General features: G+C 40.2%; 1 protein-coding gene across 8 annotated transcripts in view; it reads left to right on the forward strand.

Moving 5' to 3' along the window:
- Positions 1 to 17,519, forward strand: part of sun1b (Sad1 and UNC84 domain containing 1b) — a 37,773-nt gene extending 20,254 nt beyond the window's left edge. For 3 of the 8 annotated variants that reach the window (XM_042505627.2, XM_042505625.2, XM_042505624.2), the window contains 20 exons: positions 825 to 1,075; positions 2,173 to 2,448; positions 2,610 to 2,744; positions 3,424 to 3,552; positions 4,998 to 5,081; positions 6,369 to 6,479; positions 6,644 to 6,763; positions 6,895 to 6,988; positions 7,831 to 7,889; positions 8,614 to 8,816; positions 9,191 to 9,466; positions 9,561 to 9,653; positions 10,749 to 10,840; positions 10,962 to 11,106; positions 11,783 to 12,097; positions 12,245 to 12,329; positions 13,819 to 13,934; positions 14,425 to 14,592; positions 14,687 to 14,779; positions 15,668 to 17,519. In XM_042505627.2, the coding sequence (XP_042361561.2) occupies positions 825 to 1,075; positions 2,173 to 2,448; positions 2,610 to 2,744; positions 3,424 to 3,552; positions 4,998 to 5,081; positions 6,369 to 6,479; positions 6,644 to 6,763; positions 6,895 to 6,988; positions 7,831 to 7,889; positions 8,614 to 8,816; positions 9,191 to 9,466; positions 9,561 to 9,653; positions 10,749 to 10,840; positions 10,962 to 11,106; positions 11,783 to 12,097; positions 12,245 to 12,329; positions 13,819 to 13,934; positions 14,425 to 14,592; positions 14,687 to 14,779; positions 15,668 to 15,784 (2,962 nt within the window). In that variant the 3' untranslated portion in view covers positions 15,785 to 17,519. The remainder of the gene's footprint in view (positions 1 to 824; positions 1,076 to 2,172; positions 2,449 to 2,609; positions 2,745 to 3,423; positions 3,553 to 4,997; positions 5,082 to 6,368; positions 6,480 to 6,643; positions 6,764 to 6,894; positions 6,989 to 7,830; positions 7,890 to 8,613; positions 8,817 to 9,190; positions 9,467 to 9,560; positions 9,654 to 10,748; positions 10,841 to 10,961; positions 11,107 to 11,782; positions 12,098 to 12,244; positions 12,330 to 13,818; positions 13,935 to 14,424; positions 14,593 to 14,686; positions 14,780 to 15,667) is intronic. The other 5 variants (XM_088091114.1, XM_042505626.2, XM_088091115.1 and 2 more) reach the window with 5 other exon arrangements.
- The last annotated feature ends 135 nt before the right edge of the window (positions 17,520 to 17,654 follow it).

The raw sequence follows: 17,654 nt of genomic DNA on the forward strand, positions 1-17,654 counted from the left end.
GAAAAATAAAATATTTATATAAATATTAATAATTTTCTATTTAAATTTGTCAGCTGTTGTATGTCGAGATACCAGTACAAGTGAAAATCCACTATTTTGGATACCCAATCGGATACCATGGTTTAAAAAAAAAACAAAAAAAAAAAAACAGGCAAAGTATTAGTTTATCTTGATCCATGAGATTCCATGTTTACAAACAGCCTACAGTATATTTACATTTATTGTTGTTGGTCTTCAGCACTTGTGCATGTAAGATGGGACAGTTGATCTTTGTGATTATTACCCCACCCCTTCTCTGTGGGGCTGCATGGCTTTGTAAAAAGTGACAGTGACGAGCACGTTTACCATTTTTAGCTCTTGAAGACAAGGGGGAAAAAATGTAGCATTGCAGCATTCAGCACAGAATAGATACTCTGGGCCTTGTCACACTGCTGCAGTTGTTGAATAGTTACAAAAAAAAAAGCGCTGCATCCATTGCAAAGTTAACAAAATACACTGGCCTCAGGAAAAAGAGGTTTTCTTTTCATTGAGTCAAAGCAGAGCTGTCGCTGGTAGGTGTCATTCTTCTTCATATGGCATTTTATTTGCAGACTAGACACTTGTCGCCTTGATGCTGCCCCGTCAGGTCTGGAAGAATGACATCCTCTGTACCTGTATTAAGAAAACCAAGAACTGTCACATTTTTTGAATTTCGGCATTGTTTTGGAACTGAGGAGGTTGCTCTTGTGACATTCGTACTGTGAGCGCACACTTAAGTGCTGTAGGTAGGTAGTACTGTATTGACCTCTGTCAATACCCTATGTTTTTTGTCTGTTCTCTCCCAGGACACTGCGCAGCAAAAAGCAGCAGTCCAGTTCCACCCCCTTGTCTTTATCCTTGGGCCAAGCTGGCACACCGAGGAAAACCCTCTCCTTCTCAGCTGCCAATACCCCACTTCACAGCAGCGTCATTCAGGAAAGCAACACAGCGTCTGATGCTTCTCAGCTCACCTCCATCCTGGACCAGCCCTACCTGAGACAACGCACCATCACCACAACCACAACCACCACGTCGACTTCTGGGGACGGACACTGGGGTCAGTTGTTGAAAATTTTGACCCATTATGCTTTTGCAAAATTTAGATATTATTTGAGCTTTTTTTAATTTTTTTTTATTGAATTCCTCTATGCAGTATATGCAACTTAAGTTCACCCCTGAAAATTTGGAAATAATCTCATTTTGAAGTTTTAGAAACCTGGTTATTATCTGGTTCTAAAGATATACTTCCGACAATTATTTATAATATACCCTCAATACTCTTATTTAGTAGCAAGATAGTAATTACTTAAGAGTGCAGTAAATCACGAGAACATTTAATTTTAGATCTGCATGGGAAAATCAGGTACCATAGATCCAAAAAGTCATCAGGATAAAAGAAATGATGAATACTAGTTACAGGTTAATCTTTTAGATCAATATTTTGAACATGTTTAGTGTGAGAGATGATTGCTTAACTGTGATCTCATGTCTTTAACTATTAATGAATGAATGCAAATAATATGGAACACAAGCAGCAGATCAGTGCTGCAGTGGCAGTTTAGGCCAGCTGGTCTGGCCTGCTTTGGGGCACCTCGCAGCACTTTCACCCCAGTGTTCACAGTGAGATGTGCCCTCAGTTACCGACATTTGGTACCAATGGATTTAACACGAAATGGTACGCGGCAGTACTGCCGTAATTCAGTCGGTACCCTTAAAAGTACAGAGTTCATTACCCAACCCTTGTAAAAGCTGCATTCCTAAAGCTGTGTATGAAAGGTATTAAATTGTGAAAAGTACATTTACTCGGGTACTGTATTAAAATACATTTCTGAGTCTCTGAGTACTTAAAGCATTTTAATTGCATACTACTTCATGCTTTCACTTAATCACATTTCAAAGTGCACTATTGTGCATGCAAATTAAAGTACATTGTTATATAGTAAATTAAACTAACAGTATATAAAATAAGTAAGATGAGCTCTACACTACTATGAACTGATCTTCCTTCACCACAGCGGGTATTTGCTGTTGCACTATGTAAGAAATAAAGCACAAGCATAATTGCTCGTCTTTACTAAAACTTACGAATTCACATTTTTTGTGTATTTTTAATTCATTAAGTTTAATTTTTCCATGTGCATACTGTTCTCTCAGAGAGGAGCACCAGCAAAGACCACAGTTCATCAAGTGTCAACGGTGACGCCAGTGCGTCAAAGTCCCACACCTCGCTCGCCAACGGTTACATCTGCAAAGACTGCTCTTTTCACTCTCAAAAGATGGACTCCTCTATCACACGTTCGTCAACATCATTATCTTCGTCATCATCATCATCTCAGGCAGCAGAAGCTTCCTTGGACGCCCTCTCTTCCTCCTCCTCGTCACCTTTCACAAGCATATACTCTAGAGATAGGAGTCGAAGGAACAAAACAGGTGAGTTGAACTGTTGAGTTGGACTAAAATGTCATATTTGAAACACTGAGTGCTACTCTCACATTTGTCCTCCTAAATGTTAAAATTATTGGAGCTGGATAGTGAAATCGCCATAATGTTGTAATAATGAGAGTATAATTGGTAGCGGTGTTTCTCTCCAGGTGTCCTGGCGTCTATGTCTAACACATGTATGCGCTACAGCAAACGAGCCCTGGCCCCCATAGTGTCCTTAGTCACCGTGCTCTTCAACAATGTGCTCTGGCTGGGTTCAAGGGCCAAGAGCCCTCAAGAAAAAGGTATACCACAAGAGACGTTCTTTGCTCTTCATCCATTACCCATCATTCTTTTTTCTTCTGCGGTGGAAATTTTTCCCGAGTCTCTCGACTCAAATTGAGATTTTCAGTGATTTTTCAGGAAAAAATGACAGATTTAAGGCTCATTTCTTTTTTGCAGCTAATTTGAAATCTCAACTTTCTGTTTTGGTAGGCTTCTCATCATCCCTCTTAAAGACCTCCCCCATTTAAAGATGTATTCAAAGAGATTCAAATGTCCCCAGGAGAGCTGGATTAAATACATCAATAATACGAAAGCCAGTCACTGTCTAGTACAGGAAATGCATATCAACGCGGTAGCAAACTTTAACAAGTAACCTGAAACTTCCAGCACACAGTGGACTTGTCACTACAGAGAGTGAGTTTTCATTCGTATAAGTGAAAGTTTTGATTGCAAACATGGTAGAATGTGCAGTTGTTGGATTGAGCCCGGATATGTAACCTTAAAAACATCCTCTTATTGGGCTTTTCATAGCTTCCTGTCATTTTCCTGTCAGGGTATCTTCAGGGGATTATTCCACTTTCCACTTCACTCCCCGCTTCATCCTATCACCCATTTTTATTTGCAAATTCAGTGTCTCTAGCCATGCCTCGACTTTGCGTTTTGACTAACAGTGATTGTACATGGCGGGTGTGTCACCAGGTGTCCTTGCGTCATTTTCGGACTCGATGAGACAAGCAGTGTCCTCCAGTTTGTCCCAACTGTGGCTGTTTAAGCAGAGCACTCTCCACAGGATGATGGGCAACAGGGCTAATGGCTATGAAGGACAAGGTACCAGCCATAACTACAAAGGGGCAAAGGTTAAGGATCACAGCTCCTGACCTCCTCTGCTGCTCCTCTATTAATAGACTTTTTGTCATAATTTCTCTCCTTTCTCTCCTACTTCTTTTGTTTAAGGAGTAAGAAGCCTCATGTTAGTTTAAACATGTAGTTGCATTGACTTGAAGAATCTTTTTCTTATCTGTGTTTCTTCCTCACTCCATCCAGTGTTCACTTTCATACTGTTGCTTTCTATTTCTGAAGGAGGAAGTATACAAGAAACAAAATTAAAACTGTACATTCCCCCAAAACACCACTGCTTAAATTCAGAAAAAACTATCATGTGATGAGTTGCATTTTTAGTTCACGACAGGGTTTGTACAGTCGTGAAAACCTGGAAAAGTCATGAAATTTGCAAATAGAAATTTCCAGGCTTGGGAAAGTTTTGGAAAAGTATATACACCCCGAAAGTTGTAGAAGTCATGAAATTTTGTTTTACAAAACTGTATAATAAGATGTGATGTGATCAAGGATCATTGGGAATTTGATAATCCAATGAAAATAATAATAAATTGCCAAATGTTTTTCTTTAAAAATCTCCAAAAATATTAATTTTAATTAATTAATTTTAATTAATTAATTAATTATTTTTTTTTATTTTAAAATAAAAAATTTAAGAGAACACATTCAGGTTTTGAAACATGTTTTCTTTAAAAATAGATACAAAATGCAGCCATTTTAAGTTGTATTCCCATAAAGCCAAAATAAAAGACATAATTCCCTCCTTAATGCTTAGAAAATTATGACCTGCCTCCCTTTTTGCACCACCACCTGCCCTCTCATAAATAACGATCAGCCCCTAAATTATATTTAAATGATAAGCTCTAATCCTCTTCTCAATTCACTTTTTTTTAAAAACAATACTTTTTTACAAAATCTACAATGTAGTAATTAAAAAGAACTGACGAGGAGTATCGATGTTTCAGAGAATGTATGATCTTAAAAATTTGCCTCAAAGTCATGAAAATGTATTCGTGAAAATGTGTGTTAATCCCTCTCGAGGTTTGTGAGAAGATGTGCACTTAAATGAACTCTCAAGCAGAACTAGAAACTCAGCCTTATTTCCACCACATGAATAATTCTGCAATGCTCATTGTGTACAAGGTCAGATTTATTTCTCGTATACTCCTGCTTTAAGCTGGTTCCTTCACAGCTGCAGAAGAATTTCATCGACTCATTTCTTTATTCTTGTTTCCAGCAGTTGTCGCCGTGTCTCTTCTGAACTGTTCTCACCTCTATTCTCATTTCCCTCATGATGACATCGAGCTCTTCTGCCGTCACAATGGCCACATGTGCATTTGCTCTTCTTCGTCTTTCTCCATTGTTCGTCTCGTTACATCTTTCTCACGCAATGTGGTTTTTGTGATGTAAATAAATATGTTGTATGTATGTTGCAGCTCACTCAAGTTTCTGTGGAAGCATGAATGTGAAGGATCTGGTGACTGAAGATGCCTCACATCTTAATCTCAATGGTTCCCTGTGTAAGCAGAAACCCAAAACACACACACACACACACATGTTTTCTTGTGAAAAAAGCTGTGATTGACAGAGTTAATGATATGCGTGACCTGTGTTAGGACCCATGAGCAGAGGTTGTGTGAACTGCTTTAACTACTCAGCAGCCTGTTGACCGTTGTGACCTGCAGATACTTCTCTTTCAGTCATGTTAGTCCTCCAAACCTGTTTCAAGCGACAAATGTCACACCAAATCTTGACATAATTGATCATTATTCCAGGCGTTAATAAACATTAAGGTTAACAGCCTGTTTAGGTGAGTTTAGTTTTTATTTTGCACTTCTATATGCAGTATAAATAATAGTATAAAAGCAGATAATAGAGGTAAAGTTAGTAACTTTTAAAATAACCTTTGTCACATTTACTGAAATTGTCGCTATATTCACACAGAACTAAATGAGACAGATAATCTATCCCTCCTCTGCCGAGTCTATTGCTTTGTAGAGCTTTTACTGGCCGTACTGCAAGTTAACGAAAACAGCCAATCAGAGCCGAGGAGTCTCTAACGCAGCTGTCAGTCACTGCTTCTGAAGTGCAGTCAAGCTGTCAAATTAGGAATCACTGATCAAATATCAATCAAGATTCTGTTACTGCACTGCCTGTTTCTTCCCTCAGAGTTATAAACCTCTGGACTTTAACAGCTTATCGTGTTGTCATTTTCACAGAAAGAGAAATTGGGAAAGAATGTGTTAAGAGTTACTGATTGGTACATACAGGTTTTTGGGACATTTTGGAATCTGTAGTCTTTTTTTTTAGCTTATATTACTTTTTTGGACAATGCACATTTGTTTTATATTTATTTACATTGCATTGTGTCTATTCTTAGTTTACAAATGAACCTTTCTCGAAGTATTTTCATTCGTTAGTTAACATTTCTTGGTGCAAGCTATTTTACAGAACATATTCAACATATTGTGCATTAAAAGACTGAAGGGGACAAAATCAGACATTTCCAGAAGTCCTGTCACCAGTGTAAATGACACTGATGTGTTGAGCTGTTCATATTGTCATCACATACAATTTATCACATATTGTGCAACATGCATGCCAGTGCCCTCTTTGGATTTTCTTTTTATTTTATTCATTTGATTTTTTCTTACTAATTCATTTTCCTGTTGCTTTGGTTATTTGCAGAATTGTGTTATAGTGTTGTTTTTTTTTTTGCTTGCAAGTCATCTTAATGTCATTCATTCACACATGCTTTTTTTTTGTGTTTTCTGTTTGCCTGTCGTCCATCATTTCGGCATACACAGGTGATGACTGTAAAGGGAAGCAGCATTCAGAGACACACACCGTCCTCCTCACACAGTCCTCCAGGCCCCGACGCCTGGTGGGGGCACTGTGGAGCGTCCTAGCTTACACAGGTTAACCAGCACTTCATTTTTGCTAATGAGAGCCTGTAGATATACTTTAACAAGGATATGTTTAGTACAGATAAGTCTGTAACTCAGCCTATTTGTAGGTGTGGACCACTCCTGCCACACTCGCTCAATTTAAAATGTTCTCTCTTTCATATTGTGTCTTCCAGGTCACTGCCTCCTTCAGCCAGGTTACTGCGTGGTGAGAGTGGGCAAAGCGTTGGGATCAGGGGTTGGGACGGTGGTGCAGAGGCTGCTCTCACTGCTCTGGATGCTTCTGGCAGCTCCAGGTTGGTGGCACTTTTTTGTCATCCTCTATACATCTGCTCTTCTTCTTTATTTGGCAACATGGTCACATTGCACTCTCAATCTCTGTTGGTATGTGCTTTTTTTAATATATATATTTATTCAATCTGCCCAGTGAAGGCAGGCAGGGGACTTCTGTGGTTTCTTGCAACAGGATGGTACCAGCTGGTGTCTCTCATGTCTCTCCTCAATGTCTTCTTTCTGACACGGTAAGAGCCCAGTTCCCCCCATTTATCTTTCTGAACCTTCCGGTGTTGCAATAAAAGTGAGAGTGTCAGATTTTTTGCAACAGCTAAGTGTTTCAAAAATATTAGGGCAGCTATATTTTTGTATTTTTATAATAACAATATATCAAATTACTGTGCAAACAATGTGAAAGGTGTTACGGCTAAAACTGGATTGATTTTTAGTTTTGTATCAGCTTAAACCGGTTTGTTTCTATGCAACCTGGCTGAACGGGTGTTTTTTGTTATGACATGTTCTGTCAAATTGGCTTACATCAGCAGAATCAGAGAAAGGATTTATTGCCAATCAGGTTTTTTACTTACAGGGAATTTGCTTTTGTTTTTAAATAAACAGCTGTTTGCTAACAAATTCATCGTACGAACTTTATGAGGTGATATTTCATTGTTCAGTTGTCTCTAAAATGCAAAAAAAAATATTTTATTTCAGGTTTAAATGTTCAAAATGTATGATTTCCTGCTTAATCATTAAGATTTAATGAGTGCTTTTACAAGAGCGGTTGTCACTGCTTCTCAAGAAGAGGTAACTCGAATATTTAAATGAAAACAAACCCGTCATTTTAAAATTTATAAATGTATTACACCATTTTTTGTTTTTAAAAACAACCAAATTTTTAGAGCTATGACAGCAATGGTGTTGTAATGATTTACCTTGTGTCTTGAATTACTGCATTTTGATAAATAATTCAACAGTGTCTGTTTTCTTTTGAAGAGTTTTAATAGTTTGAATCATTTTGTGTTTTTTAGAATTAGCGGCACATGCTCTGCCAGTTGTGTTTTTCTGAACACTGTGCGACTTTGTGTTTCAGATGCCTTCCCAAACTCTGGAGGCTGCTCCTGCTCCTTTTGCCCCTTTTGCTCCTCCTTGGTGAGTTCACATGAAGTGCTCTCTTCCTTTATCACAGGTGTAACCCATTTAGTGAGCACATTCAGAGAAAAATTGGTCTGTAGAGAGGCAGTAGATGCTCAACCAGCACACATCCCCAGAGTATTCTGCAAATCCAGCACCAGATTCAGGTCAGCCTCTCTGGGCTTTTAGTGAGTTACTTTACTCTGTGTTTCAAAACTACTACGCAGAAAAACATATTTATTTATTTATTAATTCTTTTGTTACTTGGTGAACCAGTCCATATCTTACACATTTGTTCTTTGAATCCTTCTTTTACTTTTTTTTTAAGTGAATTTTAAAGTGGACCAAATAAGTAAATATTAATAATTAATTCACTTTATTGAAGCTACTGTGTCAATAATGTTTAGATTGGAGAAAAAAAACACTAGATTGCATGTTGATGTGGCTGCAGCTTTTTTTAAGATTATTTTTTGGGGCTTTTATTGCCTTTTATTGACAGGACAGTGTGAGTGTGAAAGAGGGAGAGAGAGAGGGGGAGATTCGAACCTGTGGCTGCTATGGCGACAACACACCCTCTGCACATTTGGTGTCGCTCTATCCACTGAGCCACCAGGCCCCCCGCTTTTCTATAAATATAAATATTCTAGATATCTGTTTCAATATTTTATATATTGGTTTTGTTTGAGTGACCAACCAGCAGATAAATGTGGTTTGACTTTCAACATCTCTTTTCTGTCTGCAGCTTTATGGTTGTGGGGTCCGTCCACTGCTGCCCTGCTCGCCTACCTCCCAGCCATAAACCTAACGGAGTGGCGTCCTGCATCTCCCTTCACCCTCCTGTCGAAATTGGTGCCAGCTTCTGCTCCAGTTCCTGCCTCAGTCCCAGTCCCCGCACCAGAGACTCCAGTGGAGGTGACCCCGGCAACCCCAGTCTCACAGGCACCAGTAAGATGCAGAGACAAATCACTGAATAGCATTAAATTATTATTAGAAAGCACTGAGCCATTGTGAGTGTGTTTAAAAGTTATTACACGATGTATGTTGCAATTCAAGCATTTTCAACTTAAGACATTTTTTGATGATTTTATTTTTTGACACAAATGCTGTACACGAAACGCCAAAGGTGGTCTTATGCCAGTGCCTTACAAAAAAAGTGACGATTATGCCTCCCATGTGGAACAAGTTTCAGTATATTGAGTATAATTGTTATATCGCCTATCCCTACCGCCATTGTGTGTGAGGTACAAGGCAGCACTGTTCTGGAATTACCACAAATATTTAACTGTTTTCTGTATCTGTTCCCACTTGCTCCTCCCTAGTCGTTCCTTCCCCCTGTGGCGCTCTCTGCTGTGGATTTGGAGCGACTGGAGCGCGTGGAGCGCCAGTTAAACCTGCTGTGGGAACGAGTCCAGCAGGGTGACCAGAAACATGAGAAACATCACGGGGAAGTTTTGGGTCTCTACAGCGCCCTGAAGGAGCAGCTCCACACTCAGACCGACAGGGAGAGCCTGGGACTGTGGGTGTCCTCCCTGCTGGAGCCGAAACTCGGTGTGTTACGGGGAGAACTGGAGCAGGAGAACGCACACAGAACACAGGTAAAGAGATGAGGACATGTGTCAAGTGATGTTTTGATGGAAATGGTTACATGTATCTCACTTTTTTGTTTCTCTTTATCTCTACTCCGTGCAGAGTGAAGAGCAGCAGAAACAGCATCAGGAGGGTCATGCAGCACGGCTGGCTCATATAGAATTGCTGCTCAACGCTCTGAATGCCAAGACTGAGGTACAGCTGATTCACTTTATTTCAAACTGAGAAAACACCTGAAATCATACCTACAAGAAGGCATAGAGTTTGGCAGGATGGCTTATGTATCTTAAATTTTGCTATTTGTTATTTTACAGGCTAAACACAGTGTTATTTATAGGAGCAGTGTGTAGGACTTAGTGGCATCTAGTGGTGACGATTGCAGATTGCTGTCAGCTGAAACTTCTCCTATGTGCTAAGCGTGAACTTCCGTTTCGGATTCCTTCATTATTCACTGTTCAAGCGTTTTTTTACCAGCAGCGGCAGAGGTCTCCACCTCTCCAAAACAAAACAACCAGATGAATAAAACCGGTAAAAACACTAACAAAGCAGTTTCTCATGCAGTTCAGCACATCCCAAACAGAACACTAGGTCAGCATCTGTTAATGTGTGCTCACCTTTTTTTCTCATCTAGACATTTAGGAGGTTTTTAACTGGAGCCGAATTATCCACAGAGGGCTTTTCCTCTGCAAAACAAACAGTAAAACAACACCGCTCATTGTGGAAGGGCTGTGAACTTATATTATATTCCATTTTATATCCCCCTAAATCCTACACACTGGACCTTTGAATGTCTAATGGCCAGTAACTGACTTATCCAATTGCACAATTAAAACTGCCAATTTATAAACATCAGCAGAAGTGAGTAGATGAATCACAAAAGCAAGTAAGCACAAGGTTACAATCCACAACGAAGTACAGAATGCAAGAGTCTAGGACGAATGGTAAACATTAACAGGGAACATTCAACACACAGTCATATAAAGACTGTAGTCTAATTATTAGCTAAAAGAACTAAAAAAACAACTGTGAAACAATGTACCACAACCATAGAGAAAACAAGTGTGAAAAACACAGAAGAATATCCTGACAAGCTCAGACAGGTAAAGCGGAGGACGGACAAGAACAGGAATGAATCAGATCTGGTGGTGTTTGTGCCAGGTTTCAAGTCCGTATACAAAAGAAGCAGTGGTGCTTTATCAGATGGAAGCGTGTTCCTGGGAAAATGTCACTGTTATATGAGTGTGCAGTGTCTGTTCTTTTTTTCGGTAATCTTCCTTATATTTGTTGTAGGAGGTGCAACAGAGGCAGCAGCAGTATGAGCACGAGAAGAAGGAGAGAGAGAAGGAGGTTGTTGCTCCAGCAGCAGACACAGTTCCTGTCAGGTACGAAAACCAGGAAGAAATAATTGGAGCCTTCAAATTCACATTATCTTTTTAATTATATGCTATTCTCTTTTTTTTTTTTGAGAAAACTGTCTTAGATTAATGTCTGTCTTTCATTCAGTGTGGGTGTGAAGCAGGAGGAACATGATGCTCTGCTGGTGGAGGTGCAGAGGCTCGAGGTGGAGCTGGACAAAATCAGACAAGACCTGCAGGGTGTTTTAGGGTGCAAGGGCAAGTGTGAGCAGCTGGACACACTGCAGGAGAGCGTAAGTAACACAAATTTTGACTCCTGTATAGACTTTAAAGGAGTTCTATGCAACATTAGGAGCATTGATGCAGCAGCAAACAACAGGCACTGTGTAAAGATATAGCAATGGTGTCCTGAGCAGAGAGTGATGTCACATTTATTTTGTGTGTGTTAGGGTTCATACAAGGTGTTTGTGGTACCTGCAAAACTTAAATTAGACACTCAGAAATTTAAGCCCTTAAATACCATGAAAATCAGACATTTTTTAACTTGGTCCTAGTAAAAGTACTTGAATATAATTAAGAGAACAGAATGATGCATTATTTTATAAAATGTTATAGATAATTGTTTTAAACTTGGATGCAAAAACAGCCGTGGTTGCAATTACTTGCTATTGCTGTATTGCTTTTGATTGTAGAATGCCAGAATGCAGTCTGTATTCATGTACTGGAGCAGAATGAGGCCACTGTCTTTTGTTTTTGTGTGAAAAATGCAAAGACGGCATAAAAACGGGACTTTATAGCAGCTTAATAGTGCTATCTCTGTGTAAAAAGGGCTATAAATCTGCTTTAATTGTGGCATACAGGACCTTTAATCAATCCTTGATGTAATGCAAATAAATAAATAATTTTTCCTGTCATCCAGTTTCCACTACATGTTTTTATTCATTACATTCCTGTGTGTCGTCTTCACAGATATCAGCCCAAGTGTCCTCCCAGGTTCGTAAGGAGTTGCGGGCCCTGTTCTTTGGCAGTGGTGGGCCAGGAGAGGAGCAGGGCGAGGTGCCCGAGTCTCTGATCCTCTGGCTTTCCCAGCGCTACGTGAGCACACCCGACCTGCAGGCCTCCCTGTCCTCAATGGAGCTGAGCATCCTGAAGAACGTGTCCCAGCAGCTGGAGCTGAACCGGGCACAAGCTGTCACTGAGGCCCAGTCACAAGCAAAGACCATCGTTCAGACCATAACCGGGACTGTCCAGCACACTGCTGCCGCTGAGGGACTGACAGAAGAGGTAATAAACGTACACGTCTCTTGTCAACATCATCGCTGTGGCTCTCCATCTTGATCACATAATCTAAGCCGAGCCCTTTTGAAATGTTTGTTTTCGTTGGGTTTTAGGCTCTTATTTAATCTTTACCTTTTGTGGTGTCTGCTCCAGCAAGTGAAGGTGATTGTCCAAAATGCTTTGAGACTCTACTCCCAGGATCGAACAGGCCTGGTGGACTACGCCCTGGAGTCCGGAGGTAAGACCGAAGCCTCTCATCGATATCAGTGAACTGTCAAATCCAAGTCAGAAGTTAACCCTTTATTGGGTGGGTGGGTGGGGGGTTGGCAAGATAGCTGCTCTGTTGCTCTGCACTGTGCTCTAATGTAAGTCTCTTACGTAACAAGGCTGCGGGCATTAGTCAGGCTTGAGGACAACAGGGTATTAACAGCAAAGCTCTGGCTCCATTGTAAGGCGTGTTATTGAGTAGTCTGTTGACCTATATGAGAGAGTCACTTCACTGCCAGCCCGGATTTGAGCCTAGTGGTTCAGGAGCACCCCATATAATCACAGCCACCGCACTTTGCTTTGAGACGTGGACCTTCATTGAATTTTTCCTTGTTTCCTGACTGTACGCTATCGATACAGGCTGAAAAGGTCTTTACAAAGAAGAAAAGAAAGAGCAGTACTTTATCATCTCTCTAGAGGTTTACGCACACATACACACACACACACACACACACACACAGGAAGTACACATACATCTACATGCATTTCTCTTTGATTCCCAATTTAATGAGCGACTGCCCCCCCAGATAGCAGGCTTGGACATTATGACTGGCTTGTCTTCACAGATATGCGCTGTGATTTTTATTTAGCTATGATATTTTTATTAATAGTATGTTTTCATTAACAAAATTAACACTGGTTACAGACTGACTGAACTCAGGATTATATCTGTCAAATCCATTTGGCTGCTCAGTAAAAATATTTGACTATTTCTTCCTTTTCGTAAAGAGTTCAAGAGTTTAAACTGGTAACAGCGACTTTCACGAGCTCTCTGAGCTTCTGTGTGCTAACTACAGATTGGAAATGTGCAACTGTTTTTGCCGACACTAGATATCAAACAAAAGCCAGAAACCATATCATATTAAGCTGTTTTGAGATGTAAATTTTGTCACTTCTAAGCAGAAAGCAGAAGATAATTATGTCAGAGCCTGACTGGGCAAAGCCTCGCTTCCTCCGAGCAGCTGCCTGCATCTCACTGATTTCAGATCAGATTCCTGCTGGAATATGTCCACTTGTGTTTTTGAAGCCTTCATGGGGAATTATATATTATAGAAGGTGCTTCTGTTCTCCATTAGTCATTTCATGGCTGCAATGACAGCCCAAAGACACGGAGATAAGGCAGACCCAGATACACAGACCAGTCAGAGCAGACTGGGCTTTTTTAGGAGGGGGGCTTAAAGAGACACGCACTAAATGAAGCGTCTCAGAGGGTGAATACAGCACAGTGTTCCTGCACGCACAGTATGAGGAAATGAAGGTGGTTTTTTTTAATATCAAAGTATGCGCCTGAAAATGAACATGTTAGGTCCTCTTCAGTAATCATTTAATTTTAAATTCAAGCTTACAGCTTCATCTTAACCTCTCTGTGTGTGTGTGTGTGTGTGTGTGTGTGTGTGTGTGTGTGTGTGTGTGTGTTTGTGTTTGTGTTTGTGTTTGTGTGTGTGTGTGGTTGTGTTCAGGTGGCAGCATCCTCAGCACTCGCTGCTCTGAGACATATGAGACCAAGACGGCCCTCATGAGTCTGTTTGGCCTGCCACTCTGGTACTTCTCCCAGTCTCCACGTGTCGTCATCCAGGTAAGCCTCCCTGTGAGATATCCTCGAGAGACATTAAAACAGTAAAAGGAGAGGTTCACAATTTTTTGCATCGGTCATTAACAAAGTAAAAGTCAGGTGGCCAGATAAACTTTGAAAACTTGCTGTAAGTCGAGCTACAGTTATAGCTCGATTAGGCCATTTAATTGGACTATTTTAAGTCCAGTTTTAGTCAGACTCAATAATTCAACTTTTTCTAACATCATGTAAACTAACTGAATTGAAAGCAAATTGAGATGGCAGCTCCTTAGGACCAGTTTGAATAGGAGGAATAATTTCTGCCAGACCTGTTAAAATTTTCATCAGGGTACATATTGTTTTAAGACGGACTTGAATATTGAAAATTGTGAACCTATTCTTTAAGCTTAATATTAAAGGTTTAAAATAGGAATTAGTAGGAACGCTTTTTCAAAAGTCTTGGCTGCTGTTATTGAACTTATTTAGATATTTTTCCCTCACTTTCTGTCCTCAGCCCGACGTATACCCGGGTAACTGCTGGGCGTTCAAAGGCTCTCAGGGTTATCTGGTGATCCGGTTGTCCCTGAGGATCCTGCCCACATCCTTCTGTGTGGAGCACATACCCAAGGCCCTGTCGCCGACCGGAAACATCACCAGCGCCCCACGCAACTTCACTGTTTTTGTAAGAAAGATACAAAGAAAAATACAAAGAAAAAAAATTTACAACTGGGCACAGTGATAAATGCCGGTTTTCACTGATGTTTTTTTGCATACAGGGTCTCGATGATGAGTACCAGGAAGAAGGGAAGCTGCTGGGGCACTACGTATACGAGGAAGATGGAGAGTCACTGCAAACCTTTCCTGTCATGGTAACTTAGAAGTATTTCACCTCTGGAAAAATGATCTTTTCATAAAACTAGGCTGTCTATGCAGCAGAAACACTTGAAATTGGTGCTTTATGAGCAGAGAAAATAGAGAATAAGACTTTGGGATTCGCTTTTGCTCAAGAGGTTGAAAACCTACAACTACCAGGCTGTACTGTGCTGCACCAGACTAATACATGCTCCCACTGCTGAGTGACCTGTTCATTCAAGACAACATCGGCCAGCTTGCAACAAACTATCTTGTTTTACAGTTAACAGAAAGCTAAATAAAACATGTAACTGAAAACATCTGAGGTGAGAAATAGGCAACGCACGCAGTAACAGAATCTTGGATAATATTTGTACATACATTACATTTTACATCAGCACTGCTTAGTTTTACTGTTTGATCTCTTTCCTTTTTTTTCAGACTGTATTTACTATGCAGTAAACAGTATTGTGCCTACTTCTTGTAGACAAACTTTTGATATTCAAGGCATTAAAGAAATTTTTCTTAAAACTTTTGTGTAATTTGATCAGCACTGCCTAGTTTTGCCTTTTGAATGGGTTTCGTCTGAGTTTCAGAGAGACAGAGGCGAGTCTTTCCCTTGATGCACTTCTATATTCTTTGGGTTCGTGATGGTGGGATGGGTAGCAGGTGATATGAAAGTGCATAAGTACAGCCTGTAGGTCTAGCAACAGCCCAAGAGCCAGCAAAAGTTTCGCCTAAGCTGGGCACCGGTGAGATGGAGGGAAGTGTTCCACAGTTCATTTAACACATTCTTCCCGCATTGTTATGATACAAATCTAGTTGAAGTATCCCTTGTAACCGATCAGAAATAAAAATCAGTTGTCTGCCAGTGTGTCCTGAATATTCCCCTTTGTTTCTTTTAGGAGCAGAATGACAGGGCCTTCCAGATCATCGAGGTGCGGGTGCTGTCTAACTGGGGTCATCCAGAGTACACCTGCATGTACCGCTTTAGAGTCCACGGAGAACCTAGACCTCAGTGAACCAACCGTTACCGTACACGCTCATATATGACATATCACCCTATCTGTACATAGCTCTCGCCAACTTCTTTGAAACGGAGGGGACTTGGCAGTTTTCTGTGGACATTTTTGTACGAAAGAAGACATTTAAATTGTGGATTGCTAAAGGAATGTGGCCGGACTGAATCGTGAACATGTGTTTTGTAATATTGAAAGGATCACAGAAAAAGTCTGAATGGGGACTGTTGATGATCGCAGAAGAAGAGAACCACGGAAGAAGCTAAAACTCCCAGTCCCCTTTTCGTAAGAAGGCCTCTTGCACTGAATCAGCCTGTGAGGGGCGGCAGGCTCCACTGAGCGGACAAATCCATCCCACTCTTGGCACCTTCCACTCCTACAGGGAGGTGGATGCTTGAAATGGGGGATTGCAGACTCATCTCCACCATTTCCTCACACACTGCATCTCAGTCTGATTTTGGTTTGTGTTCTTAATTCACGTGTATGTAACTTTGATTTCCTGCTAGTTTAATATTTTCAGGATCAAAGCCACAGTACCTTTCTCCCATGACGCTGTCCAGGTGTATCACTGACTTTTAACTGAGCCGTTTGGGCAGCCTGCAGGACTGGACCACGGTCACAGCGGGCGTATACTGGACATGTAAGATTCACTACATTCAAGACTCGGCATCATGCATCCACATAGCCATATTTCTTTCTTTTGGAACTAAACATGCTGCCTGCGGACAGGCTCTGAATGTTTCCTCAACTGGAGGCTTGATGCAAATTATCCTTTAACTTAACTGCAACACTATATAACCACTGACCTGAGCTCTGTGTGTTTACACCATTAGAAGGCAAGTGTACATTAGACAAAATATGTGTATGGTTATGGATGGATTAATCTAGCATGTAACTCCTCCCAAACCATACTCCTTAACTTTTACATGCATCATGGATTTACATCTCTCTAAAGGTTTGACTCCTTCACCAAGATTCACTCAAATTACTAATGACCGATGTCGAAAGCTAAATAATAATCACTATTATTTAGCTTTCTTCATCTTACTGTTGAACGCTAAATAATATAACTTTCCTGTAGACAAGAGTGTGATTTTACGTTTCTGTTTTACAAAGAGGAGACTGTCCGTCTCCTAGCTCAGTTCTAAACGTCCTCCTCACGTGGGCTCCCTCTACTCTGAAACCCTGAAGGAATGTAATCTGTATATTTCATTGTTGATAGCTGGTCCTTTATGATATCTGCTTTTATCAGTGTTGCTTTATATAAATCATCCTGTCATTATCATAATTATTATTGTATTACTACCATTATTTCTACTGTTACTCATTGTGTTGTTTTGGTTTTTGTTTTGTTTTCGGGGGCGGGGGCGGGGGTTTGTTGATGATGTCAGAGGATGCACTGCAGAGAAATGTTAGAGAAATGTTTTCGGCACGGGTCTTCACGATTTGTTTTAAAAAGCGGCAGGTGTGTGTAGTCATTAATTTAGTTTGCAAATATGGGGAAGCCTAAAATGTTATGTATAAAAAATGTTTTGTTCACAATCTTATTTATTAACAAGTCAATTAGTGACTGCAAGATATGAGTTACTGCAATGTATATTTTGTCAAAAAGCTCTTCAGTGCATTTTGGAACCATCTTGGGACTTTTTTTTTAAAGATAAATGGCTATTTTCGTTCAGTCATGAGATGACTTAACTGCTTTGGAATATATTCCAATAAAGACTTTAATTTTGAAAAACTTCTCTGAATACTATAGTAATGGCTAGTGAGGAAGATTGTTCTGCTTTCTTTAGCAGAAGTGTTATGTTTTGCTTTTTTATTATTGTATAGATAATAACTTTTAACATGCAATATTATTTTTTGGTTTATCCTT

Source organism: Plectropomus leopardus, chromosome 18, assembly GCF_026936395.1.
Source record: "Plectropomus leopardus strain MGB_pleo_1.0 chromosome 18, ASM2693639v1, whole genome shotgun sequence".
Classification (NCBI taxonomy): Eukaryota; Metazoa; Chordata; class Actinopteri; order Perciformes; family Serranidae; genus Plectropomus; species Plectropomus leopardus.